Source organism: Lygodium microphyllum, chromosome 19 (assembly GCF_053477565.2).
Source record: "Lygodium microphyllum isolate KBCC chromosome 19, Lygodium_microphyllum_v1.1.10, whole genome shotgun sequence".
Taxonomy (NCBI): domain Eukaryota; kingdom Viridiplantae; phylum Streptophyta; class Polypodiopsida; order Schizaeales; family Lygodiaceae; genus Lygodium; species Lygodium microphyllum.
In genome coordinates, this window is record NC_141153.1 from 12,480,552 (window position 1) to 12,500,360 (window position 19,809).

General features: G+C 40.9%; 1 protein-coding gene across 3 annotated transcripts in view; it reads right to left on the reverse strand.

Moving 5' to 3' along the window:
• The window catches only part of LOC148019577 (ankyrin repeat protein), an 83,458-nt gene that overhangs the window by 14,068 nt on the left and 49,581 nt on the right, over nt 1-19,809 (reverse strand). For all 3 annotated transcript variants that reach the window (XM_087699586.1, XM_087699584.1, XM_087699583.1), the window contains one exon: nt 14,606-14,682. In XM_087699586.1, the coding sequence (XP_087555712.1) occupies nt 14,606-14,682 (77 nt within the window). The remainder of the gene's footprint in view (nt 1-14,605; nt 14,683-19,809) is intronic.

Here is a 19,809-nt window from a genome sequence, read left to right on the forward strand (position 1 = left end):
GATCCAAGAGACTGCTCCTCCTGTGAAGGTAAGCACATACCCAGAAGTGGACTTTCTGCAATCTACATGACCAACATAGTCTGCATCCGTAAAGCCAACGATAGATGCCTTCTGCTTTCCAAAGCAAATGCACAAATCCTTTGTGCCTTTGAGGTATCTCATAATACCTTTCATTGCTTGCCAATGCTTTTTACTAGGGTTTGCCATGTATCTGCTAACCACTCACACTGCAAAGACAATGTCAGGACGTGTAGCAACCATAGTATACATCAAACTACCAACAACTGAAGCATTATGGTATCTTAGCCATTTCAGCCTTCTCATCATCAGATGTAGGGCTGTCCTCTGCACTAAGTTTCACATATAGAGGCAATGGAACCCCAATCGTTTCCCCCCCCCCCTCCATATTGAAAAGCTGCAAAACCTTGGAGATATACTCCTATTGAGATATTTAGAGTAATCCTTTTGACCTATCTCTGAGTATTCGCATGCCAAGAATGTGATTTCCATCACCAAGGTCAAAGCTGCCATGAAGACTTTGCTTCAGTGAGTCCAAGGCATGAGTATCCTTGCCAGCAATCAGCATGCCATCAACATACAGAACCAAGATAATCATGTTGCCATCTGCTACCTTCTTGGTGTACAAGCAGTGATCTACTTGACTTCTATGAAAACCTTGAGACTGCATAAATGTATCAAACTTATGATACCGTTCTCTTGGTGCTTGTTTCAGCCCATACAAACTCCTTTTGAGTTTACATACCATCTTCTCTTTCCCTTTTTCCACAAATCCTTCAGGCTGCTACATACATATGTCTTCATGCAGACCACCAAGTAAGAATGCAGTCTTTACATCCGTCTGTGTAAGCTTCATATCTTCAGTTGCAACCAAGCCCAAAATGATTCTCAATGTAATCATCTTGACTACAATTCTCAAGAACTAGGTGAAACTCTCTTGACTTCACTTGCTCGTGCATATATTCACATCGACCTTGGAATTCAGACTGTTGAGCATCAAAAACTCTTAGAAAAGCCTTTGACATGGTTAGAGCAATCACAAATTTGTTGGATTTACCGAATAGTCATGGGAGAAGTTATAAAGAAAATGACCAAGGTAGGGCAAGAGAAGCATCGCTTAATTCTTGTGTTCTACTCTAGGAAGCACACAACAAGTAGGGAAAGATGTACCATTGGCCAAGAAAGCAACAGGACAAAGTGACTTTGAATGGAAATGGTATTCCAGTCGAGGGTTAGCTGCACGATATGGTAGCCACCAAATGACTATTGCTGAGCAAATAAATGCACTTTGGACTTCAATGCATGATCCTACATATGTTGCTTCTACATCTCTCTGAGTGCTTGCACTTGTCCATGGTGTTAACATTTCTAAATTGGCTAAACTTAATCCCTTGCATGACAAACTTCTTTTAGAGGAAGAGCTACACATTGCAAGTCGATTAGGACAATGATACATGATGATTGATGTCACTAGATATATCTTTTGCCTCACCCATGACCCACAACTTCTTGATGAGCATGCATCATTTAAATACAATCCTAATTTCTAATGAATGGATTGTTCCAAGGCTGCATGACACAACACCAAATCTTACCTCTACTTCTAGTACTACAATGATTGAATCTTCATCAAATGATGTGACAAAGAGTGATGTATATAAACCTTCTACTAACCTAGATACAGTGGCGGGAAGAAGTATGCTTGCGACTCCAGATCCTAGGCCCAACGCTATTGATGTCCCTACTAACTCACCCCACCAATTAGTCCCAATTGAGCCAACCATCAAGCTTTTGCTAGTACGTCGACCATTGAGTATCATGGCTGCTCATTTGGCAAAGAAATTCAATTCCTCTGAAACAAAATATCTACAATTTGAGGCCATATACACTACTTATGCCAAGTTGTTTGCAATGATTGATCTTGGCCTTGTTATTGATGATGAGGCAATTCAAGTAGCTTCTAAATGGCATTCCACTCGGGAGGACAATGAGCATCTTTTTGATAAAAGCCTCTTGATTTAGGAGGAATATGTTAGGACTCTCCCTCAAGAGCACTTGCTATCATGTCGATTTATTCCTTTTGCTTCTATGACCAAAATCCAAGACCAATTAGTAACTTGATGAGCTTGAGTAGAATTGTCATTCCTCAAGTTTGTTCTTGTAGAAGTGGTTTTCTCATCGACTTGAGATTGCTTGCAATGGCAGTCGTCTTATGACTGCAACCAAGCTTGAAGCAACGTCGTATAGTCAGTGCACTTCAAGCTAACCCAACTTACTATGAGACCACTTCACTGTGCTCTATCATTCTAGCTTAGAATCTCTCCTTGTTACAAAAGTTGATATATCACCCCTTGCTCAACAAGATTCAAATCAAAGAGGAACTACATATTGCTAGTTGCTTTGAAGGACCCTCTTTGCTTGGTGATCCGATTACCTGCATTTGTGGACTGGTTACCAAACCACTTGACTTGGATCCTTTTGCTGAATTGGAGCACAATCCGAATTTCTATGACTGGTGGATCCCAAAAACTGTAGATTACGAACTCTTTTTTCCTTTTTAGTCTTAGTTTCTTTGTACATAAGTTTCTTTAGCTCAATTTGTTACACTGGCACGAGCAAAAGTCCCTCCGACTTTAGAAACAATGCTACATCTTATGCGAGGGCACAAAAATAAAAACAAGAGGTATAAGCTCAAACCCTTTCGCTCCTTGTGTGATGGTGAAATTCAAAGAAAAAGTTGTTCATATTTCTTTCTATCTTTTTCCCTTGAATCCACTACATGATGGTACTCTCAAAGTTTCGCCAAGTGAATGCGAGAAAACAATAAGTGACAAAGCAATGCAATGAACCTTGAGGCTTGAAGACTATTAGAATGTCGGATCTAGAGCATGGCAGGAGCTATGGTGGATGGAAGATGAAGGCTAGATTCATGTTGACATAGACAATGAGTAGACAACTGTTACACAAGTGAATTAGGTTCCAAGGTGGAAGCTTGGACTCAAAAAGACAATCTTGTGTATTGGACTGACAATGACAACGACACTAATTGAAAGAGGAAAGCATCATGATATTGCATTACTCATTGTGAAAGTGAGTCAAGTACAATGCTTCATAGAGGCTCCATAGGTAGCATTCTGCACCATTGTGCTTATGGGATTCAAGACCTCTTACTAGACTGCTAGTGATTTTCTTGTCCACTACTCCATACAAAGAGGCATACAAGCAAGCTTGATTGCCAAATTCTCAATGAAGACAATATCATTAGCAATATAAGCTTTCTATGAATATCCTACACTGCAACAACGTTAAAGACTTGATCCTGACACTAGCATCAGAACCTTTCTAAAAATCTCAAGATCAAGAGACATCATGTCAAGACATCAAAGGCCAATCAAGACAACAAGTTTATTATGGAGCTTCTGTGAAGAAACATAGAGCTTAATGAACCATCAACAATGAGGTTCCACTTTCTTCAATGATGCCATACATTTACTACAACATCTAATGGTCATCTACTTCCTTAGGAGTAGTTGCAAATTGCTTCATTAATGAGCATACCAGTCTTCATCAACAAGTTCAAGTTCTTCTTCAACAACAGCTTCATCAACAATGCGGCAATGTGCTTCCATGTCCATGCTCAATGTTCAAATCTTCATTTTTACACACCTCATTGCACCAATCATCTTGTGCACCAAGTTTTATTATTTACAGTCAGCCTTCTGATCTCATACTTCAATTTCTCCTTGTAAGGCAACATGCCTTATTGTATATCGTTGTTGTTACTTGGCTAGCCAAAAGAAAAAAAAAGACAAAAAGAGAGAGAGAAAAAAAAAAGCACTCACATGCACTGCACCGCACCTAGGGGTCCTCAAGTTGGATGTCTCAGCTCACCTCGGTTAGACATGCCTCCTTGAGTCACTTCCACTTTTTCCCTTTTCACTCCATTTCATCATAGTACCCACAACTCAACTCCAACACAAGGTGGAAAAGGTTCTTCAATCTAGAGATCACAATTGCATCAACTACCATTAGTGGTTTGTCCAACAGAGAACCATTCGCTTCATCAACAATCCCTTTTCCCTCAGCAACGATAGTTCTTTCCATCCTCATCAGCTTCAAGGTTCCTTAGTTTATCTACCAACATCATCAGAAGCACCCGTGCAGCAGTCTTCTAACTATGTATTAGGCTATGTATGCACACACACTCACTATCATATATTTGCACAATAACCTATTCACGATTTTGGGTCCTCAAGTGTGGGACAACACTTTAAGCTTGCTTGGAGTTCGACCCATCTCCCAAACCAACAACATCATATGTCCTATGCATGAATAGACGTCTAGCACTTTCCCCTAGGAAGTGATTACACGTGAGGTTTTACTTTGCAAGTACAAAAGTTCATGAAGAATTATGAGCCATCACTTCTACATTAATATCACATCACCCATCTTTTGCAATATCCCAGCCATTTCTAATGACCATTCAAGTTGTCTCCATCAACAGGATCAATGCTCAAGTGTATCTTCAGAATCACCAACTTCTACAGGATTGTCACCAATAACAACGTTAGTCACCATCTACCATTGTACCAGCAACATCATCTCTCCCAACCACAACAAAAAGAATATCATGATCTTCCGCAACCAAAGTTCTTCATCAACAATCTTTGTACTTCTCAATCAGGACCACTACTTCCAAGATTGCTCTTATCATTCTGCGTCTTCGGTGCAAGCTACTATATGCTACCTACTACGATGTGAGTGCCATGGGACTGGCACTCATCTAGGAATAATGTTAAGAGTATTTTGAGAAGACGTCAAAAGCGGAAGTACCAAATACTATTTTTTTGGTGGATTATTATTTTATGGAGCTTCAATGTATTATTTTGGACACTTGGTAATTATTTTGTACTCATGGGCATCATCATATTATCATGGATATATTATTTTATGAGAGCCAGGCTCCCTCCCATGCACATTGTATTTATCTTTCGTAGTTGTATTTGTCACACCTGTAAGTGTTGCGTGGGTTGGGCGCATGAATTTGTGATTAGATTAGCATAGGCTTGGTCTATTTAGGCTAAGTTGAGGCATGCTTCAAGGATTGACCGGCCTAGAGCCCACGCCTAGAGCCCACAAAGTGAGTAGGATGCCAAGAGAGGGTGCAAACCCTAATTCACAATTGTGGAAACCCTAAACCCAAAAGAGACGCAAATCCTAAATGCAAAATGCAAAAGGGGCGCAAACTCTAAGCCTAACCTGAATTCTTGATCTATGTAAGGGTGGGAGGTCTCAGTTGTATTCACCCTTTTGGCACATCCATGCTACAAAAGCTCATCAGTGTGTGACTACTCAAGCTTTCTATTCTATTTTTCCATTCTATCATCTTGCTTCTATTGTGTTGAGAGTGGTTGAGAGGGAGAGGTGTGTTGAGCGAGGGACTGAGGGAAGGTGAAGCTCTTCATCTTCGTCTCACTTTTCTTGTCTTCTCTACCAGCTCTTTGACTTGTTGGTATGCTTGGTGGTGGATGCGAAGGAGTGACGACATTAGATTGTGTTGATCGTGATCATGGAACCATCGTCGAGCCTTTGAAAGGTAAGTTAGGTTAGTTCCTACAACTCAAGCTAGTCCTTTGTTCTTGTTTTCTTGGGTTGGAGAGGAGAATGCTTGGTTAGTTAGAGTGGAGTGTTGAGAGATTGTCACCGAAGAAGTGAGTTGCAGCTTTTGAAACAATAACCCGGTTCGCAACTAGAAAAAGTTTCCCGACCCATCAATGCATGGTGTTCTTCGACTTGTCGCTGCTCAGGGACCTACCGGTTTGGGTAAGTACCTAATGCGTCCGTTCAAAGTCTCGACTGTTGGTGCGTTTGGCTCAACAACCCTCGCAAAGAAAGCTCCCTTTGTTTCCACAAGGATCGACTTGTAATAAGGTTCGTAATAACTTTTGAGGTCACCTAATAATTTTCTAGCATCGATTATGGGCAATTGTTTATAGAAGTCAACCCAAACCAAAGCTAACATGTGCCACACTTGGTTTAAAGGAGAAACAAGGGGGAGCTAATGCGACCCCTAGAAAGACATGAGGTTTGGATCTATGATAATTTCTTATTATAGTTAGTGTTTGGCCTTTTTTAAATTCTTCTAATCTATCGCTTCTAAGGGAAACCTCTCAACTAGTTGAGAACACCCTACCATAGGACAAATCCATGGGGGATCCACCCTCTCGCTTTCCTTTTGTGATGGGTTTTCTTAGTTATCTAATTACCTATCATATTTAGTTTAACATTTACCCATTAAGAATAAGATTTCAAGTAACTTAATCACAAATACGAAAACAATAGATAACAATTCTTCTAGAAAACATATATTCTATTCCAAGCTAGGAAATATTGTCTTATTATATCAATTTAAGAGTCCATGTTCAGGATTCTGCCAAAGGTGAGAACCACCAATCCACCCTTAGCTAGCATTGGGGCCTTCTAGGAGAACCATCCTAGGCTTGTAGGGGATTATATTAATCCCAAGTGCCCAACAAGTTTACAACCACAGCCCCCCTTGTCTCATTGTTGCTTCTTAGCTAATAGCTAATCCCTATGGAGTGACCTCTTATATCCAATATTGATCCTAGCATCCGGAGCACACGAAACAACCCTTTGGTGAAGGGCTCTACAACTAGCCTTGTGGGGGGCCTAGCATACTTCCATAGCTTAAACTATGTTGATACAAACTTAATCAAAATACACAATCAACAATTAGCCTTTCCTAAATGCATCAATCAAACTTTTAGAATATAATCTATGTATTGGAATTCATTCTAGGCGTGATTTTTCTAGGTTGAGATTCCAGTAGTCTTACTAAGTTATCATGAACGTAAGGAAGACGTCAACCTAATCCCTTGTAGAGAATTTAACTTTGGCATCTCAATCCAACTTAAATTCCCCTTCCTTGGGAGTCTTCAATTTTTCTAAACTCACTAGTTAAATTATAAGGATCTTTATATTTCCTTTGGACCATAGTCCCCTCTTGTGGATATAGAAGTTTCACTTCATGATTTCTTAAGAGACTGGGAGTTTCCTTTCACAAGGATTTTGGAAGGTGATCCTTTAGGTATGTATAATTCTTTAAATCTTTATTGGACTAATCTACCTTATTTATCCTTTATCTTGGGTTTCCTAGTGAGTATTACACCTTACTAGTAGAAGGAAATAACATCCCTTTGATTAGGATGTACTTACTTTCCTCAACTAACTCTTCTATGACTAGGCCTTGATAAAATGGATTTATAAACAACATTTGAAGTTCTTTAGTTTGGTTGGGACTATATATCCCTCTTATTTCACTTACATAATCTTAGATTGTACCTAGCTTAATGTTATATTCAAAATGGGCTAAAGTAGCCCAATTTTCTTCCATATTTAACTTATGAACCTATTATCTTTTTAAATCTAATTTTCTTTAAGGAAATATCCAAACCAAGTTCAAGGCCTATAGATTAGGATGATGTGCATGTTGGTGAACAAGGGAGGGCATTGCCTTTGTCATTATATATATTTTCACTTAATTTTGAGCAACTTCGTTCCATTTGAACTTTCCATGGATTGAAGCACTCCACATACAACCAATGCTATTATGTGTCATTCTTTCTTAACCTTTGGAGCTCCATCATTGTCTTGGTAGGGACACCATTAATAGTGATAATAAACAAGGAATGTTGGCATTGGGACTTATCCTTGATCAAAGTGACTAAAAGTAAGTCGCAACTCATATAATGCATTTAAACACACGTGTGTCCATTCGTAACTTCTTGCATTAGTTCTATTTTTATGGTTAAATTGGATAGAATATATAACTATCGATGTTATATAAACATTATTTTCAACAAAGCTAGGTATCATATCACTCATTTTTTTGTATTGAAAAGTTTGTAAGGTCTTTAAGACATAATTGTGAATGGCTCTACTAGAGGCAATCCATATGAGATTAACTCGTTGTTTACTCTTATTTTCAACACATGAGAGAGCATTATGTTAATGTCTTCAGAAACCTCAAATGACATAAGAAGTCCACATTGTTGTGTGTATAATGTAATGAAGGGTATACTAATTAAATGGCACAAATGAAAGATGAAAAGCAAAATATATTAAAAATGCATTGATATTGTCTACTATCATCCCAAATAAAGAGTTGTTTCTCTCGATTGCATGGTTGCCATTCTAGGATTTCTCTCATTGACATTGTTTAGTATTATCCCAAATAAAGAGTTATTTATCTAGAATATATGGCTGCCATTCTAGAATTTCTCTCATTGGTCCTTCAATATAGAGAATAAGATAGTTGAGGCAAAGTACCTTATCGTTGGCTCTTGTGGTATGTGATAATGGCTTGAATCCTCATGTGGGTAGTTTCTCTCAAGCATCTCATGGGGAAGGGCACTTGCTATTACAAATCTTTCAAGCTAATCCAATGTCACATACATAGAGAACCTAAGTCAACTTTGATTCTAGAAAAACTAGATCCAAAGACATAGTTGGGCTGTTCTTGCATATCTACTGACTCATTATTATGGACAATAGCTGGCTGATCATTTCCAGTGTTATTTTCTGCATTTGCAAGTTCATTTATAGTAGGTATTTGTTGTTGTGCAACGTACACATTTTGTTGTCCAAAAGGTGTGTCTTCTCGGAATACAACCCTACGAACCTCCTTAGTCTTTTCGGGTTGTTTATGCATGCAATCTTCTCGGAAGATAACATCGTTGCAAAGTACTACTGTCCTTTCCTCGGGATCCCATAATCTATACCCCATTTCACCCTCGTCACCATATCCTAGGAAAATGCATTTACAGGACTTTGGCTCAAGTTTGCTGTGTTTTTCTTTACGAATGTATACAAATGCTTCGCAGCCAAACACTTTCAAGTGTGTATACGAAGGTGGTTTGCCCAAGCACACTTCTTGGGAAACTCCTCCCCCCTTGCCCCCCTCCAAAGACTTGTTTGGTGACCGATTAATCAAGTGTATGGTTGTCATAACAACCTTTGCCCAAAAACCATGGGGTAATGCAGCTTGAGATAGCATCATACATACCTTATCCTGTATAGTCCGATTCATATGCTCTGCAACTCCATTTTGGGGTGGATTATGAGGGGTAGTGAGCCCCCCTTTCATCCCTTTGCTGTCACAAAATGCTTGAAAGGCCTTGGATACATATTTCCCACCATTGTCAGAGCGAAGTCACTTAAGTGTCTTATCAGTCTAATTCTCAACCAATGCCAAGAATTTTTTAAACTTGTCAAGCACTTTATCCTTGCTACGAATAGGGTAAACTTATACCTTCCGTGTAGCATCGTCGACAAAGGTGACAAAGTATTTATTTCCCCCTAAAGATAACTTTGGCATCTAACATACATCGGAATATACTAACTCTAGAGGAGAAGATTTTAGCGAAAGAGACTTCTTATGAGACATCTGCGCATATTTACCATAAACACAATTATCACAAAGCTCAAAATCAGCATAATGAAGACAAGGCAAGTAACCCAAACAAGAAAGCACTTTCATTCTAGTTTAACTCATGTGTCCCAACTGGCCATGCCACAAAGAAACACTTGGCTGCTTGATCACGGCAACATGATCACTCACACTAGATACATGGAGGGGATACAAGGTATCACTTTTACAACCTCTGACAATCACGCTAGATCCCTTACAGATCTTCCATTTCCCATCTCCAAAGGTGATATGAAATCCATCATCATCTAGCTGCCTTGTAATCAAGCTCTTCTTGAGCTGAGATACATGCCGTACATGTTGAAGTGTGAAGACAGAACCATGCTGAAACTGCAACTACACATTGTCAATACCTGCAATGTCACATGCATAGTTATTCCCAAGATGGACAACACCATGTCGACCCCCTATATAATCAGAAAACCACTCACAATGAGGGGTGACATGAAAGGAAGCACCTGAGTCTAGAATCCAAGTATGCATGTCATCATCCGTATCTACAAGTAAAGCATGTGTACTAAAGTGTGAAGAGACCAAGAGTACGTCATTTCCACTATCACTGTCATGAGTGACTACATTCACCTCTTCAATTTTGACACTGCTCTTCTTAGGCTGACTCTCTTTCTTCTCTTCCTTGTTATCATCTATCTTCTTGCACTTTCCTTTCTCTTTTTTCCATTTGCAGTAGTCATGTTTAAAGTGACCCTTCTTGCCACAATGATGGCATTCAACATCCTTGCCACGTGATTTACTGCGTTCCTTGCTATCAGGTTTGCCTTTCTGTTGTGATCTGCCTCTAGTATGCAAAGCACTGGATGCATTGTTTTGCCGATTCTTTTCTTCCATGAGTAGAGCACTCCAAGATGTCCTTCCTGCATTAGTACGCATCCCAATGCAAGAGAGCTGGCATCTGTGACAACTTCAAATTCCTTGCTTAAGTCAAGTAGCCTTAAGATAGGAGTAGTTACCAAACTATGCTTTAGTTGCTCAAAGCTAGACTGTTCGATTGGCGTCCAAATAATAGCAACTTGCTTCTTAAGTATGTAAAAGGTGTTGTAATTTGAGCATAGTTTTTGATGAATACCCTATACCATCCTGTTAGACCTAGAAAACTTCTCACTTCCTTGATAGTGGTTGGGGTGGCCAATCTTGAACATCCTTGACCTTGGCAGGATCTACTGATATACCTTCAACAGATACTATGAATTCCAAGTATTCAATCTTCGTTTTGAAGAACACACACTTCTCCTTCTTAGCATACAACTTGTGTATTCTCATCAGCATACAAATGAATTGCATTAGAATTACTCATAGCAATCCTGAATGTATCCCAACTCTCTGGCAGAGTGCAAAGCAAGAATGTAGTCTTAAATTCTTCATCAATCAAGAACTTCAAGGCAACCATCTGGCTGAAAACGGAGTTAAACTCACTCAAATGAGTAGACATTGCTATACCCTCTTTCATACGCAAATCCATAAGCTTTTTTAGCCAATACCCTTTGCTTTTGGCACTCTTTTGTGCATATAGTTCTTCTAGTCAAGTCCAAATAGCATAGGCAGAATCCAAACCTTCAATGGTAAACAACAAGGCATCAGAAATCGACAGCTCAATGGTTAAGCGTGCAAGCTCATTTAACTCATCCCAATCTTCCTATTCCATATCTGCGGGCTTTGTCCCTTTGGTCTTAATCGGCTTTGCCTGCTTCTTCTGCAATAGGATATTATAGCACTGTTTTTGCCAGACTACAAAGTTACGTGCTCCTTCAAGTTTCTTAATGTGCATGAGATTACTCCTGCCGGCCATGATTTTCAGCCCAAATGTGACAAAAAAATTCAGCAAATGCAGGCCCAAACTGCACACAAGTGACCAAGTTACAAACAAGTACCAACCAGCAATAAATAACCATGTAGAAGTAGAAATTTCAGATCTGCATATAAATTTTCAGAAGAACCAAACCATGTGCTACAGCACTCCACGCCTAATTACAGCTGTTCCAAGGACAAATACATCACATTACATGAGAAGTCCCAAATTTTAGCTGCAATTTCTGTTGTACATGCACCCACAGGCACAAAATTTGACACGCACAGTCAAAAGCCCCAAAATTTTCGTGCTCAAAGCATCTGCACTGTCTTTGACATGCATAGAATAGACCAATTTTACCAAAATAGAGCAATTTCGGCAAAACCCTCGAATTTTTCCAAGTGCTAAATGTCCAAATTGCATGGAATTAAACCTGCATGTACATAAAATGACCAAATGGCGCACAAATTTTGCCCAAACAACAAAAGGCCCAAATTGCACGGGGTCCAACGTGCATCAATGTCGAGAAATTGGGTAAATTTCAGCCCAATTTTTGCATGTACATGAAAAGCCCCAAATGTTGAAGGCCAAATGTCACAAATTCCTGCAATTTCCGAGACAAATGATCTTGCTTTACATCACAACCCCCAAATCCGGGAAAAGCCCCAAATTTTCAGGCAAAGATTACACATATGTGGAAGCTATGCCTCCACACATGAAACCCTGTTAGAGGGAAAAGGGGATAAAAGAGATTTTTAAAGAAAAAAAAAACCTGACTTTTAAAATATGTGACCGGGGGGAGGGGTCCGTTGCCTCGGTGCAGGTCGCCACCTGGTCGTCGCCCACGATTGTCCCGTCTGTCAATGCCCCGCTGGTCCCGCCATGACATTGCCCAACGCGTGGCTCTTGTTGACTGTCGTCACCACATCACCACCCCGTCGCATCGCCTACTCTCTAGTTGACTGTCACGTGACGGAAACTGTCGCCTATTCTATAGCATCCACGACCTGTCGTGTGCCTTGCACTGACAACTATAAACTGTAGTCTGCTGCTCGTCAAATCTGCCGATTGTTGCCCATCAACGACTCTTGCTTGCCTGCGACTCCTACTCACCTGACGTCTGGAGAAGCGTACACTCCTTGCTGCTCTGATACCAATTTGTTGAGCTTCAAGGGAGCACATGGATCGAGACACGCGGTGCTTATACACAATAGAGAGACAAAGAGAGAGAGTGCAAAGTAGAGAGTGAGAGTGAGCACGACTTGTGGGTACAATGACGAGTGTACCTCTTTAGGTTTTTAGATAGATATATATATATATGAAAGTACAAGTGTACTAAGGGTGTGTTCACACTCGAGCACATATAAAAGGCACAAGGGCCCTTTATTCCCAACACAACGAAGGCTAGACTGACTCTGGGATATATTGCATTTGAAGCCACGGAGAGCTGATGCACACACACACAATTCCAAAAGCCCAAACAAAGCTTTGCTAGGCTGATTTGGTGATCACACACGCAATTCTCCGTGGTACTCTCATTTGGGGGTTGAGTCTCTATTAGAGATGGAGTCATCAGCAAAGCAGCCAATGTTAGGCAAAAGAGGAGTTTATGACAAACGGAAGTAGACAGAGAGACCAATGGGGATGATGATTTCCCACACAATCAAGAGTAAACCATCAATACCACATGAGATAGTACGAGCAAAGATGGGAGACTTGCCAATGGTAACAAAGGCACTCTTCCAAACAAACACCTTCATAGAAAGATTGTGGAGCCTCCCATAGGCACAAAGGAATGGGCCATCTCCACCCCTACAATACAGCTTGCACTCCTTAGAGACAAAGATGGCTTTCCACCAAGAGTATGTTCTCCACCAATCTCCTAATGGATTGTTGCCCACTTGCCGAGGTAAATGGACACCCACCTATCCCATGGACTTAGATAGAGATTGGCTACTATGCAGAGACCCACCTTGCTCTTGAGGACGGGATGCTAGTTAGAGACGGAGTCTGAGGAGTGCTATATATGTCGTTGCCCAGTATACTATGAGATCTGAGAACAATTCCATTGCCTCTTTCAAGATGTTTTGGCCTCTATGCAAATTGATGGACTTCTCAGACCAGCACACTACAATTGAGACAGGGGCCAGGCCCAAGACACGAGCTAGTGCACTCTCACTGATTTCTTCAGATCAGCAATGACTCCAATCCAGACATAAATGATCAGCAAATACCTGGACCCATTCAGCCACCTCAGAGGATTCACCATACACACTGCAGGAGAGCTATGTAGAGCATAGTGCCCATGAACGTCCAGACGGAGAGATCAACATACCATTTGGGAAGGTTTTGTAAGTGTAATTTGCTAAATTATGATATTTGTAGTTTGCTAAATTATGATATTATGCAAAAGTGCTAAATTGCTGCCAAGCCACATGAATAAGCCCAATTAAACTGGGCAGACCCAAATGCAAACTTAAAAGGGGCAGAATCAAAAAAGGTACCATATTAAAGAGGGAAACAAGCCCTCAATCAAAACAATATGCAATTGAACTAAGGATTCAAATCCTCCTGTCAAGAAGGCTCTCTCAGCTGACTTCTCATCTGCTAAGCATATTTGGTTTATCAGTTCCTTCATAGACGGATGTGAATTAACAAAGGCTGGACGGCGAGAGAGAAGCACAGGTGGACTAATACCAACATCAGAATGCAGAAATTTTGAGTGTGCAGGTGTCAACATGCTCGAACTTGGCCTTAGGCTGGACATACTTTGAAACAGCCTGGCTGGCTCATAAATAACTGAGCAGTGTTAACATGAGTAGATAGGCAAACATGAAAGGAAGGCCCAACTTCAGATTTGATAGCACAGAATAGTTGATGGCATCCACATAATCAAAGATTTAGACAACCATGATGAACTGTCAAGACAGAGAATAACAGAAGCTCCATGATTTAGATATCAGATGGATGGAACAATAGATCTTATGCAGGGATTCTTGCCCAGGCTCAGATTGTGAACAAGAACCACAATCACCTTCTCTGATGCTTAGCCATTTGATATGTGGTTAGCATTGGTCATTAGATCCGATTTATGAGGGTGTATAGTGCCTCTCAAAAAGCAATACAACCTTAATATGTTGACTATTTGACTTCTTGCCAAAACACAAGAAGAGCAAGAATAGCCAGGGGTGCAGAAGTAGCAGAGTTATTTCAAAGTCCAACACTCGTTCACAGCTAATCATGATTAAAGAGATTAGCAAGCCCGATCCACTAACCTTAGCCACCATCCTTTTGAAAGCCACATCCTCATCATCAACCTTGTCTTTGCTACCCTTTCCACCCCATTTTTTATCTGCGGGAAACATCAAGTGATTACATCAACAATCCCCATTGAAGAAATTTAGATGCTCAATTTTTAGTAGATTCAGACAAGCTGAAAATGAAAAAAACAGTAAGCTGTGTACTCTCACAGTATAAGGTGAGGATCTCTCGATCATAAACTGCTAAATACCAAATTTGAGGTTCTCATGTAAAAATGGAATAAATAAAGTCATTCTGGACTAACAAAGACAATGTTGTAATATTTGTTTTTCAAAAAATCCTTGCTGTCACCGATGCAAGCTTTTGGACATAAAATCAGTCCAGTTAAATTGATTGATTCATCTCAAATGCTTCCAAGTTTGAGCAGTAGTAGCTTGGCAACAGTTGTTTGAGACTTGACAGATTTTAACCACAAAACTTGGTTGCAGAGACAAAGAGAAACGAGATAAGTCAACACAGACACAAACATTTTGTTCAAATGGACATTGGACTATAGCAACACCCAGCTAAAATGGCACAAATCATAGTGCTAAAACAACACACACACGTGGGGTTCCAGCTCATGTAGTTTGCTGGTAAGCCCCTGGGATGGTGTTAGCAAATTAGTCAATTCATGTGTGAGTCTGTGTTGGGTTATGTGGGCTGGGCACATTATTTTGTGGGCACCTGATTTATTGGCCCCAGTTTATGACTGACTGGTATTATGATGGCTCCATTTTTGCATCAGCTTTTTGTACTGGGTGACCTGCATTTATTGGGCTCATTATTACTAGCTGACCCGATCAGATTTATGGTCTATTTATTGGCCAGTCGCTCCCTCCTCCAGTCAGTTCTGCATACACCTTTACTGCAGTTGTTGCAGAGAGGGAGCTGGTGCTTGATGGCTCCATTTTTGCGTCAGCTTTTTGTACTGGGTGACCTGCATTTATTGGGCTCATTATTACTAGCTGACCTGATCAGATTTATGGCCTATTTATTGGCCAGTCGCTCCCTCCTCCAGTCAGTTCTGCATACACCTTTACTGCAGTTGTTGCAGAGAGGGAGCTGGTGCTAATGCTCACACAGCCAATGACTCACGTTATTTTTGTAATGTCTCATGTCTTGGTATATGGATTCCATTTCCCGAGCTCTCTTTTCTTTTGAGTTCTCTGTGCAGTGTTCTTCTTTTGCAGTGTTTTTCTTCTCTAGTGTCATACAGTCTATTACAGCAGTTTTCTACACTTCAATCACTGCATCCACTTCTAATAAATGGCTATGTGGCGAAGGATGGGAATTCCACATGGGCCCAAGATAAAGGGTGCACAACCTTGATTACCTACCAATGCCCATTTAAATCAACCCCCACCCAAACTAGATTAATTGCCACCCTACATCTACTTTTAAAACAACCATTTTCTACTATTGTATAGAACCACCACCCTCCAAAAATCACCTATTCTTCCATGCATTTTCTCCCCCGTGCATCAACTCAAACACCTGACAATAACTTTCTCTCTCATAGCTGTTCTTCTACCTTCTCATCACTCAGTACCACCATCTCCTCTCATCATCATGGCTTTTCATGGCACGTCTCATCTAAGGCTCCAACATAGTTGTCAAGTACAAAAGGTATGTACAGTAGGATAAAATACAGTACTAAATGGTACCTTAAGATTTTATAAGGTACAATACAATATTAGTACGAAAAAAATTAACTTGATGTTGCATGCGCAACATGCACTACTGCTACCTACAACTTACGACTTCATAGATAGGAGTGGACACACATACATGAATGATCATATAAATAAGAGAAGTGTGGGCTTGAGAGAGAGGGAGAGGCTAGGGAGAGAGAGAAGGTTAAAAGAGAGAGAGAGAGAGGCTTGAGAGAGAAAGAGGGTGTGAGAAGCTAGAGAGAGAGAGGGGGGGTACTTAGGGGGGAGAGAAATAAGAAAGAAAGAAGAAAAACAAAGAAAGGAGAAAGAAAAAAAAAGGTTGTAGGCTTGAGAAAGAGCGGCCAAGAAGTGCCTACTTTTTCGTACTAAATCGTACGAATACATACTGTACCATACAAATCAATTCATACTACGTACAAAGACAACCTTGGGCTCCAATCAAGCGAACTCCAACACATGGAGGACATCCAATTGACTTCTCCCAATCCCGAGCAAACACATGGGCATCATCCCAAAGTGTCTCCTTCTCTCATGTCCTATGGGGATTCGTCTCTTGTGGCGACTCTCCAAGCTCAGCTTAAAGAAATGCAACTACTTGCTAAGCTTCACCCTCCCCATTTTCCCATTGTGTTAGCAGCAATGGGTACATTGTCTCTTCAATTCCATCCAAAACCCTCTAAGGGATGAAAAAGAAATGCAACAAGACTATTGTTGACTCTGTTGAGCTAAAAATGCATTAGAAACTAATTAGCTCTTTTAAATAACCCAAAAACTCAAATGTTACCAAACTTTCATTAAAAAGAAATGCGTTCCTAGGGAGTTTTGTGTCCCATAAATGAAACCCTAACTTGGGAGGATCCTTTTGCATCTATAAATAGACAAGCTGCCTACCATTCAACCAATCCTTGTGTTGCAAGTTACACTAGTCCACAACCTCTCTATTGCTGTTGGTGCCCAGTTTCCTGCCTGCAGCCCGCCTCTAGTGTGTTGGGTATTTCACTCACGCCTCACACCTACGCTCACATAGGAGTGTCGGTGATCAGTAGGACACTGGGGCACTTTTCACTCTTGGTAGGAGAGGTCTTTTCCCCCAAACTTATGGTATTATTTTGTATGTGCTTATAACACACACTTACGAGCACTTACCGTGCTCGGGTGTAAACACCCCCTACAACCCTAAGGTTTAAGGGTTGTACCTTGTACTTTCAGCTTACACTCTTTCAAGTATCGCATTGGGTGTCGTGCTTCACTCTCAGACTATCCATTGTTTTCTGTGTTGAACTTCGATCTTGCCGTCCTCTCTCACATTTGGTATCAGAGCATTGGCTCTGTTCAGTTGAGGCTTAGTTTAGCTCAGCTCTGCTTAGCCTCTGGGAGCTTCTCTGCTCAGGTCTCAGCCTCAACCTTCAAAAGGAGACGCCATGCTCCTCTGCCTTGCACAGCAATGCCTTCTTCTGCAACAGCTCAACCTACTTCTTTTCACATCAGCAGCACGCCACACCAAACGCCCTACCAGACTATCGTGCCTCGCCAAACATCTCTTCAAACAGTCGTCAGTTTCTGCCAGACGTCAACTGTCGCCAGTCTCCTGGGCCCTCGCCTGCTGCACCATCTAGGCCTATCCAGTCTTCAGACATCCCGCCACCTGCTGTACGCCTTGTCAGTTGTTGCACGCCCTGCCCGTTAGTCATGCTGCCTGCGCTTGAGAACGGCCACCTGTCACACTACCTCGCCACATCACTCGCAGACAGCCCGTCTGAAGCGCCGAGTCGCCGACTGTATCCGCCTGACGACTCTACGCCAGTCAACCCATAATTTTTGTGGTAAACATTTTTTTAATTTTAATTCCAGCATAAATTTCTAGAAGCAAGGGTTCCTACGCAGTAGGCACAGCATTCAAAAACATGTCTGGGACACATTGGAAGCAAATTTTTTTGGGCACATTCATCAAAATTTTGGGGTTTTCATGTTTTCTGAGGACATTGGCATACACACTACAGTTACAATCACAAAAAGATTGTTTTGAATAAATTTGAGGCAAGAAATTTTGGGGATTTTGCTGGTATAGTGTTGCTGAACACTGATTGCACGTTGGACTGTGTGCATTACAGATAATTTTGATAGAGTGCACCTCTGTACACTAATTGCAGAAAGTTATTTCCTAAAATTTCTAGAAATTTTCAGAATTCTAGTGTGGTCCTACTTTGACATTGGTCTTTTGCTTTTTTTGGTGATTGATAATCATGGCAAATCAGGGAGGAGATGTCTTCACCTATGTATCCAAGGAGGCCAGATCGGACGGAAATAACTATTCACTTTGGTCCTTCATGATGAAGAAAGTACTAGTGGCGAAAAATCTTTGGGATTACGTCAGTGGAGAAGAAGCTAGACCTAGAGTTGTGGCTCCAGCTACTCCTCCTCCAGAAAGACGTGCACAACGGGCACCTCAGTTTGCTCCACTTCAGCCACATTCCCAAAAACAGCAGCTCAAAAAGCATGGGATACACGGGATGCACAGGCTTTGTCGTTGGTTGCATTGGCAGTTCAGCGGTCAATCATCCCCCACATTCGTTCAATAGCTTCTTCACGGGAAGCTTGGCTAACTTTGGAGTAGATGTTTGCAGGCAAGAATAAAACTCGCATCTCTTTCTTAAAGAAAGAGCTAGAAACATTGAAAATGGATGAAGGTGATTCTATTCAAGATCACTTAAACAAAATTCAAGACTTGCGAGAGCAACTCATGAATTTTGATGAGTACTATTCGGATGCACAGATGATATCTACCACTTTGAACTCATTACATCCTTCGTACTTGGCTTTTCATACAGCCTTAAACCTCACCATGAGGATTACCGCGCAGCCAATCACTTTTCTTCAGTTAGTCAGTTTGCTTCTAGAGAAAGAGCAAACAAAAAGAAATAGTGGTGTGGATGCTATAGCCTTTGAGCAGGCTTTTATGGCTAGACAGAAGGGCAAAGGCAACCAAATGAAAAATGCTCCGCACATGGGACTTCTGGCACATCACAGACAAATCAAAAACAAGGGGACATGCAAGTCAAAAAGGGCAAATGCCATTATTACAAGAAGCCATGCCACTACATCACCGAGTGCAGAAAGCGCATTGCCAAGGAGAAGAAAAAGAAGTCAAGAATGTCTATTACTAACGCTCCCTCTTCTGCTACCAAGTCTGTGTCATTTGTTTTGCAAACAGGGACTATTGTTTTTACACATACAGTTATCACACTTCTTGGGCTGATCGAGCATTTAGCTCTACTGAGGATGCAGACACTTGCTTTTTTGACAATGGTGCTTCTAGGCATATTACATCTTGCAGAGATTTATTTGCTTCTGTTAGTGCACCTCCAGTTGGCAAGTCTATACAGTGTGCCAACAATGCATCATACCCTATTCGAGGTATTAGGGAGATTGTGCTCACAACCATTGATGGCTCTATTCTCCACCTACAGGATGCTTTATTTGTGCCAAGCATAAAGAAGAATTGG